Source organism: Blastomyces dermatitidis (assembly GCF_000003525.1).
Source record: "Blastomyces dermatitidis ER-3 genomic scaffold supercont1.5, whole genome shotgun sequence".
NCBI classification, from domain to species: domain Eukaryota; kingdom Fungi; phylum Ascomycota; class Eurotiomycetes; order Onygenales; family Ajellomycetaceae; genus Blastomyces; species Blastomyces dermatitidis.
Window position 1 is genome coordinate 2,278,089 of NW_025544778.1, and position 16,305 is coordinate 2,294,393.

Below are 16,305 nucleotides of genomic sequence, written 5' to 3' on the forward strand. Positions count from 1 at the left end.
GCAAATGTCATGAATTCATGATAAAAGTTGATCTGAACAGATGAGTCTCCTCTTCATATTCTCATTGTTTTCAGGCTGAATACTTCAGCACAACTGAGAGAGTGAACACAGCTTCATGAGAAATATCTGATCATATATACAGATGACCAGTCTTCAAGGCTCTGTCACAACTGTGTGTGCTCTGATGTTCAGCTTCTCTGAAGTCTGTGCATTTCTAATGATCTTTATGTTAAATGCAATAATTGTCTGTACTGCAGATATGATACTCTCTGCTTCTTTGAAGAAGAAAATTGATAGTTATGAGAGAATTAAGTATCATGAGTATTGATGATGTGAGTGTGAGTTTTCTTTGTTTTTTCTTTATTAATCTCTAAATTGTATTCACAGCCCTGTTTATTTTCTTATTTTTTAGCTTTAATGAGAGTATGTTTTCTTCTTTTCTTGTGTACACTGCAGACTGTTCATCTCAGTAGAAACCTATTATCTTATAGACTAGGATTCACAAATAACAGTATTAATATCTTTATCACAATCAGGTTCTTAGCAAAGACTGTGTTATTCTGACTTATCAGAATTTGTAATATGAAAGTCATATCTCAGCTTCTGCAGATGTCTTATCTATCTGAATAATTCTTAAGTGAACTCATTTATCTTATCAGAATATTCTTATCACTGAACCTTGAATCAGAGCTCATAATCTCACTTCTCTGAGTTAATAATCTCTTTGATCTGATATTCTCTTTCACTCTCTAGTGCTTTATGAACAGAGTGATGAGTCACAGAGTTCTCTTCTAAGAATTCCTTATATTTACAGAGTAAAGAGACATGAAAAATATTGTATATCTATAACTCAGATAACAGTTTCAATCTGTAGAACTGTGAGCTAACTTTCTTCACAATCTTATAAGACTCTGTCTGTAAGAGATTCAGCTTCTTACTAGATCTCTGTATAATGATGTTTTCTAGACTTAGTCAGACTCTATCATCTTTCTTGAAACTCTTCATAATATGCTTAAAGTCATAGTATCTTTTCTGATACTCTTGAGTCTTTCTTAAGAATTTACAGACTTTCTTCTGAATCTTCTGAATTCTCTCAGCTCATTCACAGGCATTATCACACTCTATAGTGTACTCTCATGGGTTCATCAAGATCATCCGCAGATGAGTCTCAGTGAGTATCTCAAAGAGAGTTTTGCCTGTACTGACATGCTTTGAGTTGTTATATATGAACTCTGTGAGTGATAATCAATGCATTCAGTCATTCTGATTGTAATTGACAAAGTATTACAGATACTGTTTTAATATACTCATCAGATATTCTATCTGATCATCTGTCTGTTAATGAAAAGCTGTGCTTAGATCTTACAAGATCTTCAGTATAGTTATCAGATCAGATCAGAACTCTTCTATAAAGATTGATTCTCTGTCTGAGACAATATTTACAGACAATTCATGCAATCAGATCATATCACAGATGAAGATGTGAGTTAAATTCTTTGACTTCAAGTTCTTACAGATGAGTATAAAGTGTGTCATCTTGATGAAGTGATTCACTATCATCAGCACACTGTCAAAACAGGTATCATATATGTCCTTGCTTTCAGAGAGGCTCACAAGAACATTCATTTCTAGCTGTTTTCAAGGTTTCTGTGAGATGAGTAGAGAAGTAAGTTCTTTATATAATCTGAACTGTACTATCTGTGAATTCTGACAAATAGTATAAGAATTCACTATCTTCTTCACAAGTTCTCACATCTTCAGTCAGAAGTATTTCCTTATAAGTAACTCATGAGTTCTAGTGTCTGTAAAATGACTCACTAGAGAAGAGTCATAATGCCTTTTAATGAGTTCTACATATAGAAACTTATTCATGAGTATATAAATCCAGCTCTCTCTTTACAAGAGATTATTTAAGTCTCTTCAATTCTTTATTTCTGCAGAGTTGATTTCTGCTGTGAGCAGTTTCTGAATATACTGAGTATATTCATTCTTCAGTTACAGTTCAGACAATCTGAATAGAAGATCTTACAAAGACTTATACTCTGTTTCTTCTTACATCAGGTCTTCTACAGTGCTTCTCAAAGCTCACAAACTCTTTAGATTATAGATACTCTCTTCAAGAATCCTCACAGAGATCTTCAGAGTGTTGACTCTTAATGTCATAGAGAGTAGTTGCACAGGCTTCTTCTCTCTCTCTTCCCTCTTCTCTTATGAGAGATTAAGAGACTCTTTAGTTAATCTCTTTACAACACTCAGTCTGAGCATTTCATGAAGCTTTTCTGTCTTCTCTAGTCTCTCTGTGTCTGTTGTCCTGGTCTTCTTAATATAGTCTGACCTGTAAGAGAGTTCATTCACTGAGTTCTTAGTTCCTTTGATATGTTCTATCTTGAACCAGAACTCACTCAGTCTCTGAGCCCAGTGAACCTGCTGCTGTGAGAGTTCCTTGATTGAAGTAAACTATTATAAGCTATTATGATCAGTTCTAACAGTAATCACTGTTATAAGACTCTCAAAGTAGTGACATCAGTGACAGAAGAATTTCACTATTGTGAGAAGCTTCTGATTATAAATGTCATAGTTGATCTTCACAGGTTGCATCTTTCATGAGAAAAAGATCACTGAAACTCAGTTCTCATTTGACTGTAGTTGTGAGACTATTTCTGAAATCATAAAGAAGAAGACATCTGTCTTCAATCTGATTAAGAGTAAGAGATCAAAGTGAAACAGTATTACTATGTCTGTAAATATCTGTTTCAACCTTGCAAAGACCTCACAAGCTTCTGAGATAAGAAAGTTCTTACAGTTCTCTCTTCTTAACAATCTTTTCATTCTCTGTTTATAGAATGACTTCTTCTTATTTTTATTCTTCAGCATGTCTGTAAGAGTCAAGAAGATTCTTATGAATGCAAAGATAAACTGTCTATAGAAATTCACAAAGCTCAGAAAGATCTGAATCTCATGAATACTAGTTAACTTCAGTCATGATAGAATAGTCTCAACTTATGAAGATTCTATCTGAATATCATCTGCAGTGATTACATATTCTAGAAAATTAATTCAGTGAGCACTGAAGTTGCACTTTACAAGCTTAACATACAGTTCTGCCTCATCTAAGATCTTTAACATGCTTCACACATGCTCAGTGTGTTCTTTCTTCTTCATGAAGTACATCATCACATCATTCAGATATATTACTACAAAGACATTCAGATATGTGTGAAGTGTTTTATTAATAAAAGACTGAAATGCTGCAGAGGTATTAGTCAGATTAAAAGACATCACTAGATATTCAAATAATCTCAGTACAGTTCTAAAGACAGTCTTTTATTCATTCTCAGACTGTATTCACAGCTGTGTATATACATTGATCACATTCAGTTGTGTGAATATGACAGCTTTCATAAGACAGTTGATCACATTCTCAATCAGAGACAGAGAATAGTGACTCTTTGTTATCTTGAAGTTCAGATCACAGTAGTCTACACACAATCTGAGATCTTCATTCTTCTTCTTTGCAAATATTACAGAGACTTTCACAGAGACCTGTGAAGATTAAATGAAGTCATTCTTCAGATTCTTCTTCACATAGGTTCACAAGGCCTCTGTCTCATGATGAGAGAGCTTATAGATTGATTCTCAGAAGAGTTTCTGCTCTTCTATCAAATCTATTATCAGATTCTTCTCATGATGAGAAGAAAGCTCAGCTGTCTTAGCTGAGCTGAACATCTCTGTGAGATCTCAGTATTCCTCTGATATCTGAAGCTCAGTTTTCATGATCACAAGATTCTCAGACACTTACAAAGTCATCACATAGATGAGCTTGTCTTCTCTAATCAACTCTACAGTATCAACTGCTTCTACCTCTGTGAGTGAGTCTGTCAACACTGATCAGAAGTATAAACCTGACTCACAGACAGCTATGTGCAGATTGTGTCTTTAAAGTTATACAAGTCTCAAATACATGTCATCTGTGATATCTGTGATAATCACAGTTTTTACAAATCTTCTTCAGATTTCAGAGAGATCTTGTAATTCAAAGATGACTCTTATAAGTCTCTCAGCTCTCAGATCTGAGTTCTCATACCCTACTTATTGCAAGAGCAGGTTCTCAGTCTTCATCTTTCAGCTCATTCACTTCACAAGCTTTAGAGACATCACAGTGACCTGGGATTCTAAGTTCATCAATACTTTTCATACTTGTGAGGCAGCAGCATCATGACACAGTCTCTTTCTGTAAGCAAGCATTTTCATTGAGAGAGCAACAGATTCAGATGTCAGCTTCAAGACCCTTAAAAAGGCTGTTGCTGACTCTGTCTGCAACTTCTCAAATTTCTATTTTGATTTATTCAGACAGTTTGCATGAAGATGTTCTGATTTAGAACAGATGAAGCAGAGTCTCTTTTTCTTAGTCTCTCTATTATACACTCTGTTCACAGAAGCTTGTGAAGCTCTCTCTCTCTGCTTAATAGTCAGACATGAATCTCTCTATGTCTTGTCATCTTTTTCTGATAAACCTGTTCTCTGTTATTCTGATCCTTGCAGAGCCAGTTGATGATCTGCTCTTCACAGGTCTGTGACTCTCACAGTGATCTGTAAGTGATGAATGAGAGTCATCAGTTTCTTCAGAGTCAAGAGCTTAGAGTCTTGCTCAATAAGCTTGTTCTGCATATCTTTATTCAGTCTCTTTATAAACATCATTATTCAGATCTTGTTTCAGAGCTCTGTTTTCACAGATCTTAATTCATATCACAATTTCATGAAGCACTGTGAGTAGTCTTCATCAGATTCCTCACCTCTTTTTCTAATATTGATGATTATGGCTCAGATGTTCTCTGTCTGACTCACAGAGTCTCTTAACTTATTCTCTAGATAGATCTTGAGAACAGATCATTAGAATCTCTCATGATCATTCTCTAAATAATTCAGCCAGTTCTTGACTTCAGTGTAATAGAGGCCTGTCATTACATAGATGACAGCTTCTTCATCTTTCATATCACACAGCTGAGCTTGTAAGTCAATTTCAAATACAAACTTGCAAAAGCTTTTATAGATTGTGATTTGATAGATGACCTTAAGTGATTGCAGCTTGAGAAAGTTTCTTTTCAGTTTGCAGATGTCTCTGAAGATCATGTCTAGAGACTTAGTTCAAGAATGTTTGTAAGCAGTAAGCATTTCTTATAGAAAAATAGCTTGATTTCACAGAAGATGCTCAAGAATATTCTTCACTGAAATTGATTTGTTTATGAGTTCAGAGAGTTCCCCTGTCACAGATGCAGAGAATGATGTCTCACAAGTGATTGATAAGTCCTCTGAGACTTCTTTCATGAGAGTTATTCATGATTCAGATGGCTGCTTCTGAGTGTCTGCAGTAGAGTTTACAGGGGTTGAAGCATGTGAGTTTCTAGTTCTTTCAGTTATAATAAGTGATTGCTGACTGACTGAGCTTGAAATGTAAGAATAAGTGCTCACAGACAATTATTCAGATGTTTGCAGCTTGATGTGATATGTACTGTTAACTACTAAAAGTGTTCACAGTAGGAAGATAAATATAGAGATCAAATATATAATAGCATTCAAGCTGAGTTATGAATAGTATTCATGAACTCCAGTCTATATAGTTGTGTGTAGCCAAGGGCCGCTAGCCCTATTGATTACGCGAGAGATAGGAATAGAGGTAAAGAATCCGCGAGGAGCGGGATTTCTTACACTCTTTTTCAGAAGATTTGATGCTTTAGTGATGACATTCAGATCTAGATTCATCATGTCTGAGTGTGTGACTTGTGTTATAGAAGTCTGATTACTCATTCTTCACTGAGATATACTCAATTGCAGTATTTTCTGTTACAATTGACTCACTTATTTCTGTACAATGAGAATATTATATGCTTTCTTCACTGTATCTGACTGTGAGGTTAAGCATTTTCATTCTGCTCTCAACTCAGGTGTAAGATCATGAATGAAGATCTGTAAATAGAAAGATGTTGAAAGCTCTTTATTCAACACAAGATAGTATAAGCTGAAGTGTGTGAAGTATGATATAAGATCACTTACTTGTCTACACTCAGTGAAGCATTTATAATGCTTATCTTATATATTCACTTTCTCAAAGTTGTGCAAGATTCATTTGGAAAACTCATTTCATATTTGTGAGAATGAATATCATTTCAGGTCTGTGAGATTCATCTTTTCATCAGCTATTTATAATGACTTTGCTTTTTCATGTAGAAACATAGCAGATTTTAAGACTTGTTAAAATTTCATTGACTGTCTGTCTGTGAGTTCATATTCAATCTGATAATATGATTGTATCTGACTTAGTCAGCTGATTGCAGCATTATTTTTTCAGTCATCATTGAAGCTTGATGACTCTGACAGATCTCTCAGCTTGATGTATTTCATGCTCAGATTCTTATCCTGCACAGTGATCTCTGATAGTGTGTACACTTCTGAAGAGATTGTGAATGATTATGATGAGATCTTCAGATTCAGTATAGTCATCTATCTGTGTAAATATTCAATCTTCTGCTGCAGGTCTAAGATCTGGTTTTCTCTATTCTTATTGATAGTGATGATTGTGTTGATGAAGCTCTTCATAGTGAATGCTTGATCTGCAGTGAATATCAATTGTTGTTTGACTTCTGTCTCAGTCTGTCACTGTGTATGCAAGGCCTTAATCTTGTTTAGAATCCTTGTATGTGTACAGAGCTTTGATTTCAGTTCAGTGATCTCAGCTGCTTTTCTTACTACTTTGAGTAAACTCTCTGAGAGATTCTGTATATCTTCTGATTCAGATAGCAGAGAAGAGTGTTATTTGTATCAGCTAGAGAAGATATTCATTTCAGTAGTTTCTTATTAATTATATAATATCTATTATTATCACTATATTATTATATCACTATATTATTATATTACTATATCACTCTGTTATCATTATATGACTTCAGTGATGATCATTTTCTCTTTTTATCTCTTTGAGTGAAGAGTAGTCTTCTTTGAATCTGGTTCACTGCTTTCATTTCTTTTCTCACATCTCATCTGTTCTCATACATGGCATTCATCTGAGTGTGAAGTTTTCTCTCAACAAGTGAAGCAGTATTAATTAAATGCTCTTCTGCTCACTGCTCTTTGTATACTATCTTTTGAGATATTCTAGAACCACACTGACATGATAACTATGAATTGCTTTGTAGATGAAATTATCACACTCTGAAGAAGCCTATGCTTCTTACCAGTTTTTAGACATGCTATCAGATGTGATTCAAAGATTGCTTAAGCCAGTGTATGATTACAGATGTACACCGGCTTCTTATATATTGTAATATCATACACTAATTTAATTAGCGGCTGCTATGGCCCCTTTACACTCATACGCGTACGCTAGTAGTTCGGAAGCGGCCGCGGTATTATCCGACAGTCGTACGTTCTTCCGAACCACAATTTTAAGATTTTTTTTAGACTATTTTTAATTTTTTAAAAAGTAACACTTTTTAATAATACTTAAATAAGATTTAAAGTTATTTAAAATAATAAAAATAATTTAAATTGAGAAGTGAAAATTATAATCTTATTTAAAAAATGTGATAAGAGTAGACAGTAAGTCTTACTAAGACAGTATAAGACTACTATCTAATATTAAAACTGTGTAATGAGATCAGTTAAATTGATAATGAAACTATTAAAAAATCTAGTTCTGATTTCAGACACAGTCACATGATCAGTCTACATATAATACAGTAATATAATTGACTTTCAACCTTTTAATTCATTTATTCACCAACCGCTCCACCACGAACTCGCTTGATTTTTCAAATAAGAACCCGCTGATAGATTCATTAAAAAGCTCTCAATCATACAAGTATTCTGACCCCATCACCAGCTGCATACTCTGTGTGGTGGTGGAGTTATTCAGTTAAACATGAACTGAACATTGTTCAAAACTTCTGTGTGAGATTATCTTCTGTTCTCCTCTATCACACCTAGACTGACCGTGTGACCGTGTCTGGGACCAGGACCAGATTTTTTGATAGTCTCATTACCAATTCGACTGATCCCATTACATGGTTTTAACATTAGATAGTAGTCTCATACTGTCTCAGTGAGACTTACTGTCTACTCTTATCACATTTTTCAAATGAGATCATGATTTCCACTTCTCAATTTAAATTATTTTTATGACTTTAAATGACTTTAAATCTCATTTGAGTGTTATCAAAAAGTGTTACTTTTTAAAAAATTAAAAATAGTCTAAAAAAAACCTTAAAATGTCTAAAAATAGTAACTTTATATCAAGAATGAGACTAAATGAAATCAAATAAGATCACTTTCTCATTTTTTTCAAGTCATGGTTTCATTTTAAGATCTGATATATAGTCACTTTACATGTTTTTTTGATAGCCAGTCTCAGCGGGATTCACGCCAAGAAATGTATGGGACCAGATCAAATGAGATCAAATGTGAAATTCATGATCTCAGCGGCCAGTCTAACCACACCACAACTCCGGGCCAAAGTGCCATACAAATTGTAAGATGAAGTAATCTAGTCATATACATCAATCTTCTCAATTTTGAAAGATCTCTGATCTGTAGTTGTGAAGATATCTGAGAAGTGATCTCTGTGAAAATCCTGTTCATCTTTGATGTTTTAAAACATTAATGTCAAGTCTCATTCTTGTATCACTCTTCTCAATCTGGCTCATCTCTGACAGAAAAATACAAAAAGATATCTCAGTGATAATATCAAGCATATAATCAACAGACTCTTCTGAAGTGCAATCTTTATAATCTGTCATCAGTGTATCTAGACTTTAACATCAAGTCTCACTCTTGTACTACTTCTCTCAATCTGGCTCATCTCTGACAGAATAATACAAAAAGATATCTTGATAACAGTATTTAATACATAATCAGTGAACAACAAGTCAACAGCACATCAATAACTATAAAATCAGTATATCTCAAGATCTGACTGAGCCTTTGATCCCTGCATAGTGAGATATATTAAATCTAGTTTTAATATCTTAATATTCAATAAATTCTGCAAGGAATTGAGAACAGCAACACTAGATTTCTATTGAATTTAAGAATTAACTCTATATTAATATAATCATTGACAAAGTCTTCTATTTTGAGATATAAATAATCAGTTTCTCTACATCCTGCTGACAATATTTATATTATTATATAGAAATAGACTTATATTTTCTATAATATCAAGACTCTGAAGAGAGAAAGCCTTGATAGAGAGTATATAGTAGTGTATATCTTAGCAGTTTCTATCTCATTCTTCTACAGCAGTTAATGCAAAAAAAAAAGATCTTAGAAATAGTTTTTTACTTCTCTTGAAAAAGTAAGATGTTTTTCTCTGAATTTTATACAATATTCTTATAAAGAATTAAAAACAGAGTTGTTTTCTGTTATAATTTTATATTCTTTTAAGTAAGAATTACTTTTTCAGTGACTAAAGAGCTTTTATTAATACTTAATGCTTTTTTACACTCTTTATTAACTGATTTGAGTTGCACACTTGTTGTGTGAGAAGAATTAAATGATTTAGAATAAAATTGAATAGTTTTAATCAATTTCTCTGCAAAAAATTGATTTATTTTTTATCAGTTTTTCTCTTAAAAACTGTCATATTATCTGCTTTATTATCAATTGATATCATACTTTTCCTCACTATATTTCAAGAAAGAGATTATAAAGATTTTATTGATTTATCTTAAAAATCAATTTTAGTTTATTAGATTCTCTTCAAAAATCTAATCTAGTTACTGAACTAGTGTGAAAAAAATCAGGTATTTTATATATAAAAGTCTTTTATTCTTCTTTTGAAACAGTCTGACCAACTTTTCAATTGAAAATAGACTTAGAAATATCTCAATTAAAACAGTCTGATCAACTTTTCATTGAGTGAAAACAATGAGTTCAAAAATACACTCAGTTGATGTGAAAAAAGATGCTTTCTCAAATGCTATTTCTGAGATTGAAATTCTGAAGAGAAGAAAGAAAGAAGAAATAGAGAAATAACAAGTTCTTAAAATACAGAAACTTGAAAAAGCAAGCAAGATTCTTGAAAAGCAGTATCTGAGTGAGATGAATGAAGTAGTTCTGTTAATTCTTCATACTCAGGCTAGACAACTACAGAAGATGATTAAGTTTAAACTTGAAATCTCAAACACAGTTTAAAAAACATTGAAAATTTCTAGTATAATCACTGACTCTTTATCTTGCTCTTCTTCTTTCTTTTTTCCTACTTCTTCTTCTTCTTTGAATCAGAAGAAAACATATGCTCAAACAGCTGAATCTGCTATCTCTAAACCTGCTGTCTCAAAATCTGCTTAAAATTCTGAGAAAACTGAGAAGAATACTACTCATGTCTCTATTCATAGAAAAGTGAAAAAGAAAATGTAAAAAGAGAAAAACTTTCAAAGCTTCAGAAATAGAAGACTTATTCTCAAAGTCTTAAATCAGAATATTCTGCAAAGAAATAAGCTAAACTCAAATCTCATTTTCAGAATCAGAAATGAAATTAATCAGCAGTTCTTTTCTCAGTTGATGACTGATATTGAAGTTTAAAAATCAGTTATAGCTACAACCGCTCCACCACGAACTCGCTCAATTTTTCGAATAAGAACCCGCCGATAGATCCATCGAAAAGCCCTCGATCATACGAGCATTCTGACCCCATCGCCGACCGCATACCCTGTGTGGTGGTGGAGTTATCCAGCCAAACGTGAACCGGACGTTGTTCGAAACTCCTGTGTGGGAGTATCCCCCGTTCTCCCCTACCACACCACAACCCCGGGCCAAAGTGCCATACAAATTGTAAGGTGAAGAGACCTAGCCATATGCACCAATCTTCTCGATTTTGGAAGATCCCCGATCTGTAGTTGTGGAGATATCTGAGGAGCGACCTCCGCGAAAACCCTGTTCATCTTTGATGTTCCAAAACACCAACGCCAAGTCCCACCGTTGTACCGCCCTTCCTAATCTGGCCCATCCCCGGCAGAAAAATACAAAAAGATACCTTGGCGATAATATCAAGCACATAACCAACGGCCACTTCTGAAGTGCAACCTCCGCGGTCTGTCTTCAGTGTATCTGGACATCAACACCAAGTCTCGCCCTCGTACCACCCCTCTCAATCTGGCCCATCCCCGACAGAAAAGTACAAAAAGATACCTCAGCAACTGTACTCAATACATAATTAGCAGACACAACAACTATAAAATCAGTATACCCCAAGGTCTGACTGAGCCTTTGATCCCTGCACAGTGAGATATATTAAATCTAGTTTTAATACCTCAATATTCAATAGATTCTGCAAGGAATTGAGAACAGCAACACTAGATTTCTATTGAATTTGAGAATTAACTCTATATTGATATAATCATTGACAAAGTCTTCTATTTTGAGATATAAATAACCAGTTCCTCTACATCCTGCTGGTAATATTTATATTATTATATAGAAACAGACTTATATTCTCTATAATATCAAGACTCTGAAGAGGGAAAGTCTTGATAGAAGGTATACAGTAGTGCATATCTTAGCAGTTTCTATCTCATTCTTCTGCAGCAGTTAATGCAAAAAAAAGATTTTAGAAATAGTTTTTTACTTCTCTTAAAAAAGTAAGATGTTTTTCTCTGAATTTTACACAATATTCTTATAAAGAATTAAAAACAGAGTTATTTTCTGTTATAATTTCATATTCTTTTAAGTAAGAATTACTTTTTCAGTGACTGAAGAGCTTTCATTAATACTTAATTCTTTTTTACACTCTTTATTAACTGATTTGAGTTGCATACCTGTTGTGTGAGAAGAATTGAATAATTTAGAATAAAATTGAATAGTTTTAATCAATTTCTCTTCAAAAAATTGATTTATTTTTTGTCAGTTTTTCTCTCAAAAACTGTCATATCATCTGATTTACTATCAATTGATATCATACTTTTCCTCATTGTATCCCAAGAAAGAGATTGTAAAGATTTTATTGATTTATCTTAAAAATCAATTTTAGTTTATTAGATTCTCTTCAAAAATCTAACCTAGTTACTGAACTAGTGTGAAAAAAATCAGGTGTTTTATACACAAAAGTCTGTGATTCTTCTTTTGAAATAGTCTGACCAACTTTTCAATTGAAAACAGACTTAGAAACCTCTTAATTGAAACAGTCTGACCAACTTTTCAATTCAAAAAGAGTTTAATAAATATCTCAATTGAATTAGTCTGATCAACTTTTCATTGAGTAAGAACAATGAGTTCAAAAGTACACTCAGTTGATGTGAAGAAAGATGCTTTCTCAAATGCTATTTCTGAGATTGAAATTCTGAAGAGAAGAAAGAAAGAAGAGATAGAGAAACAACAAGTTCTTGAAATACAGGAACTTGAAAAAGCAAGTAAAATTCTTGAAAAGCAGTATCTGAGTGAGATGAATGAAGAAGTTCTGTTAATTCTTCATACTCAGACTAGACAACTACAGGAAGTGATCAAGTTCAAACTTGGAATTTCAAACACAGTTCAAAAAACTTTGAAAATTTCTAATATAATCACTGACTCTTCAGTTTGCTCTTCTTTCTTTTCTACTTCTTCTTCTTCTTCTTCTTTGAATTAGAAGAAAACATATGCTCAAGCAGCTGAATCTGCTGTCTCTAAACCTGCTATCTCTAAATCTGCTGTCTCAAAACCTGCTCAAAATCCTGAGAAAACTGAGAAGAATACTGCTCATGCCTCTATTCATAGAAAAGTGAAAAAGAAAATACAAAAAGAGAAAAACTTTCAAATCTCCAGAAATAGAAGACTTATTCTCAAAGTCTCAAACCAGGACATTCTGCAAAGAAACAAGCTAAACTCAAATCTCATTTTCAGAATCAGAAATGAAATTAATCAGCAGTTCTTTTCTCAGTTGATGACTGATATTGAAGTTCAAAAACCAGTTATAGCTTCAATTGAACTATCATTCTTTGAAAACTCCATTATTCTGACTACAATGCCTGAATTCAGTGCTGAATTCCTTATTCAGAATAAGAATCTCTGAAAGTCAGCAGTAGAATCTTTGTTAAACACAACAATTCTATCTGAAAGAGATGAAAAGTGAGACAAATTCATTCTTTATAATATTTCAGTTGAAATTTTTGACTGTGAAGAAGAAATGCTACTTCTTAAAAATGAATTGAAAGAATACAACTCTATTCAACTGAGAAAGGAGCCTGTATGACTAAATTTAATTAAGTTCAGACAAAGCAGGAGAAATGCCTCTGTTCTAGTATATATAAAAACACTTGAACAGTCAAAGATCTCTGAAGTAAGAGTAGCAGGTTTGAAAATGAGAGTTCATGAATACAAAGACTCAAGGATGAACCTCAAAGCTCAAACACAGTGTTCAAACTGTTAAAGATATGAATACTTTGCAATCTCATGTTTTAGAGACTCAAAATGTGCATTCTGTGCTAGAGATCACAAAACTAGTGAGTATAAATGTGAAACATGCTCAAAAAGAGATGAAATTTGTCAACATACTCTGCTTAAGTGCTCTAATTGCAAAGAAAAACATGCATCTAGCTCAAAAGAATGTATATTTACTTCAAGAACTCAAAAGAACTGGAGAAAAGATAAAGTTCAAAGTTAATCTAGAACTGAAGAGAAGAGTCAAGTCAGTAGACTTATAACTACAAGTTTAAAAAGAAGAAACTCTCAACTATCTAAATCTTTAAACTTTAATTCTTCAGCTAAATGTAAAGAGAATTTGAATTCTTAAACTTCTGTTAAGATTAGAGAATTGAGAAATGACTCTGATGATAAACTAGATATAATACAAGCAGTTGAGATTCCTACTTTTCAAAATAGTTATAATATACTATCTGATGATAGTGACTAGATCCTACTCTATCTCTACTCTCTTTTAGTATGAATATACAATAAAAACAACAAAAAAAGTTTAAAAACTCTTCAAAAATCACATTTATTCAAAATAATGTGAATAGAAACTCAAATTGTATTTATTCTTGTCTTTAAATTGCATTTAAATAAGAAGTTAATTTTATACTACTTCAGAAATCAAATTTTGATGCTGAGTAAAATTACATCATTTCTCATTCAAGCTACTACTACTTTCTATCTCAAAAGTCTGAGATAAATTCAAGAGTAGTAATCTATGAAAGAAAGAGATTAAGATATTAATTTAATCTAAGATTTGATATTATATCTGACTCTGATATTCTGGTGAGTGATATTATAGATAAAGAAAATAAGTTTGATACTATACAGCTTATAAATATCTATAATGAAAAGTCATTGAAGAAAAATAACAATATCTGAATAATTGATAGAGGATTTCTGAACATACCTTTATCAAGAAACTCTATAATTGCAGAAGATTTCAATGCACATCATCTCTGATGAAATTCAGAATATAAGAGAGCAGTGAAAGCTGATAATCTGATTGAATAAATCTTTGAGCATTTAATAGATTTGATTAATAAGTCTGATTAACAAACATTCTTTAGAAAAGATATAAAACAGAAGTCTATTATAGATCTAATCTTCATATCACAAAATCTAATGAAAAGAAGACTTATAAACTGGTTTATTAATTTAAATAAAACATCAGAATCAGATCATAAGATTATTCAATTTAATATTAAACTGAGTGAAAAATAAATAAGTGAAAATCCTCTTCTCTCTAATCAGTATAACTTTGAAAAAGCTGATTGAAAAGTAGTTGAAGAAAGTATAAAACTGTTAAAATCTGAAAGATAGAATGAGTTATATTGAAATTCTGATCAAGATATCTCAAATGAAATGCTTGAGAATAGAGTGAAGCTTATTATATCTATTATTCTAATAAGTGTTAGAGATAATATTTCAAAAAGAAAATCTTCTGAGTATTCAAAATCTTGATGAAATGAGAATATCTCATTTAAAAGAAAAGAATTAGCTACTGCTAGAAGAGATGAAAAGAATAATATAATATCTAATGAAGAGTTCAAAGCTGTCAGAAATGAATATTTTTCAGATATTAAAAGAGCTAAAACAGACTGCTGAAATAAATTTCTTAAAGAAGTATAAGAAAAGAAAGTTTTTAAAGCTTTTAACTATACTAAAACAAGAAGTGTAGCAAAACTTTCAGCCTTAGAATATGAGTTTCAGAATGAATTATATACAGCAAACTCTTTTGAGAAAAAATGTTAAGCTTTTATAAGAATTCTCTTTCAGAACTCACTGAATTCAGATTCAGATTCAGAGAAAGAGAATATATCACTTCTTAACTACATTGATGAAAATGACTGAGAATAGTCTGATCTTATACAAGATGAATTAGAGTCAGTTATCTTCTCAAGTTCTGTTAAAACTGCTGCAGATCCTGATTCAATTAATCACTTAATTATTTAAAATACATATTCCTACTTAAAGAATGAATATTTTGAGCTCTTTTTTATTCTCTTGAAAAATGAATATTATTCTGAATACTGAAGAGAAGCCACTGAAGTGATTCTTGCAAAACCTAATAGAAAAACTTTAATTTCTAAGTCATATAGAGTAATATCTCTATTGAACTGTCTAGAAAAGGTTTTAGAAAAGATAATAGCTACTCAACTATCTTTTATAAGCTCTATAGATGATTCTCTTTATTCAGTGAATAAATGAAAGATAGAAAACAGTGTTCTGCAATTGACATTGTTCTCTCAGTTATTCATGATATTTAAATAGCAAAGTATGAGAGTCTGGTCTCAACTGCAGTTTTTATTAATATAAAAGAAGCATTTGATTATGTTTCAAAGTCAAAGTCAATTCAGATATTAAAGATATTAAAACTGCCACTTTCTCTAATAAAATGAGTTAACTGTTTTATATCTAAAAGAATTATACAACTTTTCTTTGATGAAATGAAACAAGATAAGACTGAGATAAAAATAGAAGTATCACAGAGATCTTCAATCTCACTCATTTTATTTGCAATATACACTGTATATCTATTCAAAAATAGAAATATGAGAATAGTGCAATCTCTGAGTTATATGAATAATATTGATCTAGTCTACAGCTTAAAAACTATCAAGGAGAATTTAAAAGTAATTGAAGAAGCTGTAAAGAAAATCTTTATTAGAGCAGATATCAATTAAATTCAATTTAATATGAATAAAACTGAGTTAATTCATTTCTTTTCTAGATTCAATGAGAAAGAACTGTCTCTAACTCTTTTAAATAGAGAGATTAAACTCAGTGTAAATGTCAAATGATTAGAAGTATAATTAAACTTCAAGTTGAATTTTAAATATCACATTCAACAAAGAACTGTCAAGGCAG

The 16,305-nt window shown here is 32.0% G+C and overlaps 2 protein-coding genes across 2 annotated transcripts; one reads left to right on the top strand and one right to left on the bottom strand.

The window, feature by feature from the left end:
* Nucleotides 1-10,588: 10,588 nt before the first annotated feature.
* BDCG_17075 (uncharacterized protein) lies at nucleotides 10,589-10,699 on the bottom strand (the record flags this gene model as incomplete). The annotated part of the gene is made up of 1 exon (XM_045426238.1): nucleotides 10,589-10,699. The coding sequence occupies one exon, from the start codon at nucleotides 10,697-10,699 to the stop codon at nucleotides 10,589-10,591; it is 111 nt and encodes a 36-aa protein (XP_045281150.1).
* Nucleotides 10,700-12,256: 1,557 nt separating this feature from the next.
* BDCG_17076 (uncharacterized protein) lies at nucleotides 12,257-13,036 on the top strand (the record flags this gene model as incomplete). Its single annotated transcript, XM_045426239.1, has 2 exons — nucleotides 12,257-12,517; nucleotides 12,614-13,036. 2 exons carry the CDS (start codon nucleotides 12,257-12,259, stop codon nucleotides 13,034-13,036), a joined length of 684 nt encoding a protein of 227 aa, XP_045281151.1.
* Nucleotides 13,037-16,305: the final 3,269 nt, after the last annotated feature.